This window comes from Nycticebus coucang, chromosome 8 (assembly GCF_027406575.1).
Source record: "Nycticebus coucang isolate mNycCou1 chromosome 8, mNycCou1.pri, whole genome shotgun sequence".
In the NCBI taxonomy this organism is placed as follows: Eukaryota; Metazoa; Chordata; class Mammalia; order Primates; family Lorisidae; genus Nycticebus; species Nycticebus coucang.
Window position 1 is genome coordinate 41,355,107 of NC_069787.1, and position 9,336 is coordinate 41,364,442.

A 9,336-nucleotide genomic window follows, 5' to 3' on the forward strand; every position below is an offset into this window, starting at 1 on the left:
AGGCTGTATGATGGTGGGGCGAGCCAGAGCACAGGCAGGACACCTAGCTTCTGGCCCCAGCCATGACCTTGGCAGGCCCCTCCCCATCCAGGCCTCCGTCTCCCCACCTGAAAAAGGAAAAGTTTGGGCCAGGGGAGCCCGAGTCCCCTTCTAAGTTTCCTGTGGAGGGAATGAACCTGCACCCCAAAGGGGAGTAGGAGGAGCCCACTGAGGCATGTGGAAGGAGTCCGGACGACCATCACACAAGCTGGCCCTCAGCAGAGGTGTCTGAGGGGCACCCACTGGAGCAAGGAAGGAGCTGGCAGTTCCTTCAAGGATCCCCAAGGAAATGCTGTGCCTTCTCCCCCTGGCAGGTACAACCCCCACAATTCTAGAAACCTGGGAGAAACCTGGGACAACTGGCCAGGCCTTCCCCGGCATAAAGTAGGCCAGCCTCTAGTGGTGAGAGCATTTATCTCTGCATAGATCCCAAGACAGGCAGATAAGGGTCAATGACTGTGACATATGGGACACTGAGCAAGGCAGACTCTGACCTGAAGGCAGCGAGGAGCCCTGGGTAGCCTAATGAGGAGAGTGGCAAGGTCAGATTGATAATCAGAAAGACCAGCACCCAGCAAGCACTTGCTCTGAGCAGGCTCATGCTGAGCGTGAGAAGGGTCGTTTAGTCACTATCTCACCTCACAGACAAGAAACCAGAGACTTGGAGAGTCTCACCAGCTTGCTCAGATCCCAGAGTGACTCAGACCTGCAGCTGCCCTTCTCCTCCAAGCCTACCTGCCTCCACAGACACTCCTGTCCTGGTCCCTTAGAACAGTTTCCTTGGCTGAGCGTGCAGAACACAGTGGAAGGGAACCGAGTCCAGTGGGCAGGCAGGAGGTGGCGCAGCAGCCTGGGGGCAGGGGCTGTGAGGGCACAGGGGGCAAACACCAGGAATATGTGCTGGGCTGGAAGGATTTTTTTTCTTTGTCTGGAAACTGTTGGGGTTTTGTGTTTTGTTTTTGGAGATACAGTCTCACTCTGTCATCCTGGGATTGGGTGCCTTGGCATCAGAGCTCACAGCAACCTCAAACTCTTGGGTTCAAATGATCCTCTTGCTTCAGCCCGAGTAGCTGAGACTACAGGTACCTGCACAACAACCGGCTAGTTTTTCTATTTTTAGTAGAGACAGGGTCTCACTCGTGCTATGGCTGATCTCGAACTCCTGAGCTCAGGTGATCCACCTGCCTTGGCCTCCCGGAGTGCTAGGATTATAGGCATGAGCCACCTCACTGGGTTGAAAATCTTGGTTTCGGAGAGAATGTATTCGGGTAACTAGAAATTACTTTTAAAAATAAGGAATAGTTCTAGCGAGCCTGTGGTAGAGAAGAAAAAGAGGGAGACCCTGTTGATACCCTCTGGCTAAAGGACACAGGATGCCTGGGGCTCCAGGGGTACATCTGGGTTTACCTGGGCAAGGCCCTAGGATGAGGCCTGAGGCAGCACCAGCAGGGGCCCACTGGCCTCCCCTTAAGTGCAGGTTCCAGACCCATCAAAACTGGCCAAAACAGTTCACAAGGATAGAAAACTTAGCACCCTCTTTTATCTCTTTTTGATCAGCTCACTCAGACCCACCATACAAAATGAACCAAAGACCATGAGTAACTAAACCAACGTGTCCTTCTTCTCACACATGGGACACTGGGTTTTAGAGAAACAGTGTCATTATAGTAAAATTCCTTTTCTTTGTTCCTAAGGGTCAGCCATAATAATCCCAACAGTAGATTTTGCCATTTACATTGTTTTCATAAACTAAACCTGAGCATTTAAAATACAACCTTAACTGATTTTGTTCTCGGTATATATTTATTACTAGTATTAATTAATATTATTAATATTACATAGTAATTCCACTACTTAGCACATGGGTGACCACAGGCAATGACCTTGGCCCTCTGTGCCTTGGTTTTCCCATCTGTAGAATGGGATGATGGCACTGCTCCCACTATGGGACCACTATGTGGATTATATACTTATGGTATTTCAGAACAGTGCCTGGCATGGAGCAAGTGCTCAAGAATTGAGCCTTCTTTTTTTTTTTTTTTTTTTGAGACAGAGCCTCACTATGTCACCCTGGGTAGAATGCCATGGCATCACAGCTCATAGCAACCTCCAACTCTTGGGCTTAAGCGATTCTCTTGCCTCAACCTCCCAAGTAGCTGGGACTACGGGCGCTCATCACACCTGGATATGTTGTTGTTGCAGTTATTGTTGTTTTAGCCGGCCTGGGCTGGGTTCAAACCCGTCAGCCTCAGTGTACGTGGCCAGCACCCTACCCACTGAGCTATGAGCACTGCCCTAGCTGTCTTCTATTTATCGTTATTATTGTTATTTGAAGCACCCCAAGGGGCTGATGGTGAATTGAGGAGAGTGGGTAAAGCTCTCCAAGCCCCCTCCCCCAATACTTGGTGCTCCCACAGGGCATAACAGCAGTATCTGGGGGCCGATCCCATCCTGGAGACCTTGGACAAGCTGCATCCTCTCTCTGAGCCTCAGCTTCCCATCTGTGAAATGGGACAGTGATATCCAACACCCCGCCTGATGGGGCTTTGGTGAGGATGGAGTGAAGCATTTAGGTTTTAAGCACAATGAACAGGCAGGTGTGAGTCCTACAGCCTCCCCCATTATCTGTATTTCTCTGTCTTCTTTCTCTCCCTAGTTCTTAAAGAACAACCCAGAAACAAACAAATATGAGGGATGGCCAGAGCTGCTGGAGCTGGAAGGCTGTGTGCCCTCGAAGATAGCTTAGGGTGGCCATGGCCCTTCCCGGGTCAGGGGCCTGAAGAAGCTCCTGCCTGCCTGAGGAGTCAGAGCCCTGGCAGGGGCTGAGAGGCAGAAGAGCGGTCACCTGCAGCAGAGGGAAGTCTGACAGGCCCGCGCACAGTGATGGGCCTCCACTCTCCGGAAACAAACCCTCCTGTGGGGCTGACAGGAAGATGACTGGCCTCCGAGAGTCCTTCTGCAACAGCTGTCTGTGGAGAGAACAGGTGTGGTTTCGTCAGGGACTGCTGACGGCCAGTTCTGAAGAAGGACTGACTACATGTGAGCAAAATTAAATTCTATTTTTGTTGATTTTCAACAAACTTTCTGACCAGTCAAGTTGCCACGTTTCTCTGTGGGACTGGGCTGGTATAGACTTAGCTAGATTGGCCACAGGTTTGGGCGGCACGGTGACAGCTCTGAGCTCAGCCTTAGGCAGCTGTGAAGGAGCTCCTTGTAGGGACAGCCATAGGTGTGAGAGAATCCTTGGCTCCCAGGGTAATGTGTGAGATGGAGGGGACAGATAGCACTGGAGGACAGCACACAGAGGATAGTGTCATTAGCTGCTGTTCAAAAGTGAGTTGGAGAAAACCCAGGGCTGGCGAGGGAAAGGAAAGGGCAGATTTGAGACTGACTGAAAAGAACAGGTGACTGTGAACTGGGCTTCAGGGAAAGCGCCCCCTTCCCCAGCTGCCTCCCTGGGGGTCCCCAGGAGCAGACGTGACACCAGCCCATGCAGCCAGTCAGGAGGTGAGTCTAAGAAACACCAGTATGGGGATGAGACACAGAGAGTGGGCGGCCAACCACTGCTGTGGGTGACTGGAGCTCAGTAGCCCCAGGAACCTCTAGGAGTCCATGAAGAACAGGACTTCAGGGGTTCCCCACCAGGGGCTGAGGAACTGGGAATTTATCCACCAACTCCCGTCAGCCGTTTGTTGAGGGCTCTTGGTGTTGGGGGTGATGTGAATTGTGAGGCACCTCTTGTCTGCCCGACCTTGGGAAGAGTGGCCACCTGTGGCTTCGCAGTGAGCCATCAACCAAGAGGTGGCAATACCAGCTGCTAGCAGGCCCTGGGGCACACCAACGAGGAAGGTCCAAGGGATACAGAGCCAAGACCTGCCTGGAGTCTCTGAGAAGGGCCCAGGCCCCAGGCTTGGAGTGCATCCTGGGAGCGGATCATGGGAGTAGAAAACCTTGGTCCTCGCCCCTGGGGTGTATACTAGGGATAATGCAAGCCTCATGGAGAAGCAGCACCCAATACAAGTCCAATCCCCACCAGTGGCTGGGGCACACAGTTCCCAAGTCCTGGGGACAAGGCAGGCTTCTGCCTCTCTGGGGCAGAGAGGAGCACAGTGTAGGACTGTGGGGGCTGGGGTGTGGGCTACAGTAGCAGTGGAGTCAGAATCAAGGCCCAGACCCTGGCAGGACAGCAGCGAAAAGGCTTGGCTGAGGAAGTCGGCCACCCCATGCCAATGCCACAGCTCTCCAACCCACCCTCAGACACCCTCACAGATAAAAGGGGGAGCTTGCTGGCACCCCAAATAACCATTTACACCCACGACAATATAATACTTAGAGAAACATCTGGCCAGAAACCATTCTAGGAATGAAGGCGACAAGAAATTTCCATTATTGCCATAAACACCTTAGTATGTTTAGAAATTTTTCTTTATAACCTATAAAATTTTAAAAGAACCAATAAAGACTTCTAAACTGGGAGCTCTTGGCCAGGGAGAGGGCTAAGCTGAGAGTTCCTGGCAGTGGCCACTATCTTAAGAGGACACAGGACAGCCACCTGATGGTAAGAGAAGATGCATAGGACTTTTCTAGAGACTGCTTGGCACTGTAAAGATGATAACATGTCCGTTGGCTCAATCAGAGAATTGGGGAAAGGGTCTCACAGAGCTGAGGAAGCTTGGAAAAGCAGCACAGTGGAGCACTGGGGGCTTCCCAGGCCCCCCCTCTCTCCCAGCTATCCCTTCTAATGGAACACTTCTTTTTTTTTTTTGCAGTTTTTGGCCAGGGCTGGGCTTGAACCCGCCACCTCTGGCATATATGGCCAACGCCCTAGTCCTTTGAGCCACAGGTGCCCCCTGAACACTTCTTTGGAGAACTGCCCTCATGCTACTCATACGTCTTCACTCACAATTACAAAGAGAAGCCAAGAAGTGCCAGGGTGGCACCCCAGGATGGTCCTTAGCTGATGACTGGCCAGAAAGCCCAGCTCCTTGTCTCAGGCCAAGACAACTTTGAGGTGTGATTTACACTCCAGGGTTCCCAGGAGGATCAGGCTGAAGCTGGTACTGGGCACGAAAGTGTTCCCCTGTGTGGCCACCTCCACTTCCCCTTCCTAATCCTTCACTCCCTTACCCGTGTCCCCCTGTGCAGGGACCCAGACCTGCATAAGACTTCATCCCTAAGTTGCCTTCTGGGGGACCCAACCTAAGAGAGGCAGTGGACATAGCCAGCTGGATGGGACTCTAGCCTCATCTGAGTGGGAAGATGCAACATCTGGTCAGTTCTTGAAGAAAAACTCAGAGTGAGGGAGCTATGGGCCAAGGGAGCCTGTGGAAGAAGCCACATGTTGTATCACACGAGGGAACTCAACTGTAGATCACGCCCCCTCCCACCTGCCCCTCCTTGACAAGGTGCAGGGCTCAGATGACACATCTTCAGATGCAGTTATAAAAGCCCTTCTATCCATAGTTGTGCCTCTAAAGCTTACCAAGGAGACCACATTCTTTAGCCTTACTGGGGTGGACATCACAACAGTGCAAATGCCCATCAGAATCTCAATATCATCTTTAGGATATTTTTGCCACTACAGAGACACCCATCTCAGTTCGGCTGTAAGGAAGGACAGAGAGCCCAACAATCTGACTTGTAGAGTACTGGGTCTCTATCCCCATGGAGAGGAAGTTTCCTCACTCAATAGTTACCACTCACTTGCTGTGCATCCAGAGTTGAGTAGGCACTGGAGAACCGCAGAGAAGACAGCCAGGCGCGGTCCCTGCTCGGTCTAGCAGAGGATCCAGATTCACAGGCAATGAGGCTTAAGGGCTGCATTGGAGGAAAGCCTTGGGGGATCTGGGAAGGCAAACCTAGAGGAAGTAGCATGCGTATTGAGCCCTTGGGAAGGAATAGGAGGGAGGAGCACATCAGGCCAGGGACAGGCAGCAGGGTGGTGACAGGGTTGAGTGGAGGGTGAGAGCTGATGGGCGCTGTGAGCCCGGCATAAGGCTTGGTGTTTGTCCCCAAACAGGGGAAACACTGAGAAATTTAAACTAGTTGTGACTTAATCAGAACTGCATGGGGGGGGGGGGGAATTCCTTGCCTCCATTCAGAAAAAGGAGTAGAGGCAGGGAGACCAGTGAGGAAGCTGCTAGATCATCAAGGAGAAAGGGCAGCAGTCTAGTTCGGGAGAGGGTGTTAGAAGTACAAGGGTGGAAAGGTGCCACAAAGAACCAGGCCAAGTAGAGTAAATAGCAGAGAGTTACTAAGAACATCTGCAAGCAGATGGCTGCAACAAAAACGGTGACAGCACCAAGTCAGGAGAAGGAGCCTCTTTTATTTGGGTTGAGTCCTGTTTGATGAACATTCTGGTGCTGTTCAGGAGGTGATGTATGTGAAGTTCAGGAGGTGGTGGGTGTGCCAGCCATAACCCAGTAACTCCCAACGTGGTGCAAAAGAGCAAAGGTCATCTGCTGGAGGCCTGGTAGCAGGTCAGAGGGTTATCTGCTGTGCATCTTCTACAACCTGGAAGGAATGTGTCACAGACTGAAGGAACACTGAGAGTCTTCTTTGCTTAATGAATGTCTAGACCCCTCCCAGGTAGAGAAAGACTAACAAGTCCTATTTGCTTAAGAAGTGTTGGAACCATTCTAGCCTTCTGGGATATCAGGGCAGGTGGACTGCTTCAGCTCCTGAGTTCTAGCCGGCATTGTGGTGGGCACCTGTAGCCCCAGCTACTCCAGAGGCTGAGGCAAGAGGATCACTTGAGCCCAGGAGTTTGAGGTTAATGTGAGCTATGACGCCAGGCAAGTGAGACTTTATCTCAAAAAAAAAAAAAAAACCAGAACCATGGAGGAAGACTGACAAGTCCTAGTCTATTCTTTACCTAATGAGTGTTTAAACGCCCCACCCCCAGGTAGAGCCTTGCTGAGTGTCTATTCCCGCCAGCAGAGAAGGACCAATAGGGGGTAAGGGATGGGGAAATGGGGCGGCCTCCCATGCATATTCAGTAAGTAAAATGGGTAACACTTGGAACTAATTTTCTTATTGGGGTAGACAAGCCTTCAGCAGTCTCTGCAAGCTAATAATGGCCTCAGAATTTGAGGCTTGTATGTACTCCCCCGTCCCTGCAATGAAGCCCTCACCCCACCCCACGCGACCTGCGAATGAGGAGGGGGCAGTCGGGGCGTGTATCTGTTCCCTCCGCCTCGGGCTGACGGTCCAGAAGATGTAATTCTGGTTCTCGCCAGTAGGTGTCAGCGCAAGCTAGAAAGGAAGGGCGGCAAGATTCCCCCCCAGCCTCCCAACCCTCCCTGGTCCCCGGGAGGGCGATGCCCTCCACAACCTGGCTGGCGGAGGGGAGTGAGGGGGGATTCCCACTAGCCCGGAAAGTTGCCATTTGTGTTATCATGTTAACAGCGCAATAACTGCAACACCTATGCCTAAATTCTATGGAAAATTGCCATTCTCCAGATGCTCTGCTCAGAGCTTTACATGAATTACCTCATTTCATCCTCATAGCCCCTCGTTCATGGGCTGGGAGCTGTTCTTTATTCCCTTTCACACATGAGGGAAATGAGGCTCAGAGAGGCCAAGTGACTTGTCCAAAGTCACACAGGTAAGGAGCTTTAGAGTAAAGATTGTAATCCCAGGCTGTCTCCATCACTACACGAAACAGAAACTAAAACTACTCGGAGGTAAATAATGTATCTCCTCCTCCTCGTCCTCCCCGCCCTCCCCATCCTCTTCTCTTCTCCCTTCCTCTCTTCACCTCTTCTCCATCCTCCCTCTCCTCCTCTCCCTTCTCTCACTTCCCCTCCTCCCACTCTTTCTCCCCTCCTCCATGTCCTGCTCCTCTTGAACGCTGCTGAAGACATTTGAAGGTTGCACGACCGACCGACCGTCATTGCTTTGGGGGAGATGTGGGGGAAGGGGACTTAGGGATTAGAAACTCCTCTTTGTAAAGCTCCCTCATGCTTTGTGAGCCTTGCTTCCTGCCATGAGGCTATGGATCAAGGAGGAGCAGATGCTTAACCCCGTAATACAGATGGAGAGAGAGAGGCTAAGAGGTGTACCCACACCACACAGAGGTATGGGCAAGGATGAATCTATAACACCTGATCCTTGGCCCTCCACCCCCCTGGCTCCATAAATCGTCTGTGAATGTATTCCAAGTGCCTCCCCTGTCCCAGACACTGTGCTGGGCTCTGGGCTTCCACCCCTATTCCTCCTGCCCATGCCATGTGGTCTGAGAGCTGCATTTGGAATCTTCTTGCCAGGAGCTGGGCTTCAGAGCCCCACTGAAGGCTCCACCAGCCAGGCTTTCAGCACAGTGCTAAGTCGTATTTCAGCAGGATTCCAAGCAGATGGGAAAAAATTAACAAATGCGTAAAATTTCTTTTCTCTCCTCCCATCCCACCAAGAGCCAAGCTAGTGGATAATTAGGGGATAGCTGCCAAAAGAGTCCGATCTTCAGGGTTGACTTATAGCATTTTTACTGCTCCTGCTGATAGTCAATTTAGTCATTGCCCTTTACAATTATGTAGCCTCTCTCCTGATTGCAGGAAATCAGAAGCTGTGCCCAAGTCACGACTGGAACAGGGAGAGAAGTGGGGGACAGATGAGGCAGGGCTGGACCCAGGAGAGGGGGCAGAGGAAGAAGCCACATATTTGCTTGGATGGAAGGGCCATGAGTATTCAAGGAAATACAATAACAACAGTATTAATAACTAAGTGAGCACTTATAATGAGCCAGGGCTGTGTTAAACATGCTACATTCTTAGACTATTTCATCTAATCCTCCACTGTGTATTCTTCCCACAGTTGAGCAACTACACTCAACAAGACAGGCCAGGTCTCAGCCTTTGTAGAGCTGCCATTCCAGGCAGGGGAGACAGGCAATAAACACAGAAATAGCAGTTCAGTAGCTGTTGAATGCTATAAAATAATAATAAACAGACAGCCTGAGAGGCTGCTTTGCACAGGGGGTCAGAGGTCTTCTCTCAGGAGGTGATCATTGCGTCTGAGGAATAAAAAAGAGAGAAATGGCCAGGCACAGTAGCTCATGCTATAATCCTACACTCTGGGAGGCTGAGGCAGGAGGAGTTCCAGACCAGCCTATGCAAGAGTGAGATGCTATCTCTACCGTAAAATAGAAAAAATTAGCCAGGCATGTTGGTGCATGCCTGTAGCCCCAGATTCGCTCAGAAGGCTGAGGCAAGAGGAGGCTTTGAGAGGCAAGGGATTAAGGTTGAAGTAACTTTGATGACACCACTGCACTCTAGCTGGGGTGACAAACTCTGTCTCAAA

The 9,336-nt window shown here is 51.3% G+C and overlaps 1 protein-coding gene across 8 annotated transcripts in view; it reads left to right on the forward strand.

Annotated features, from left to right (window-relative positions):
* FAM3D (FAM3 metabolism regulating signaling molecule D) overlaps positions 1-3,125 on the forward strand; it is a 71,300-nt gene extending 68,175 nt beyond the window's left edge. For all 8 annotated transcript variants that reach the window (XM_053600324.1, XM_053600325.1, XM_053600326.1 and 5 more), the window contains one exon: positions 2,696-3,125. In XM_053600324.1, coding sequence (XP_053456299.1) covers positions 2,696-2,785 — 90 coding nt within the window. In that variant the 3' untranslated portion in view covers positions 2,786-3,125. The remainder of the gene's footprint in view (positions 1-2,695) is intronic.
* The last annotated feature ends 6,211 nt before the right edge of the window (positions 3,126-9,336 follow it).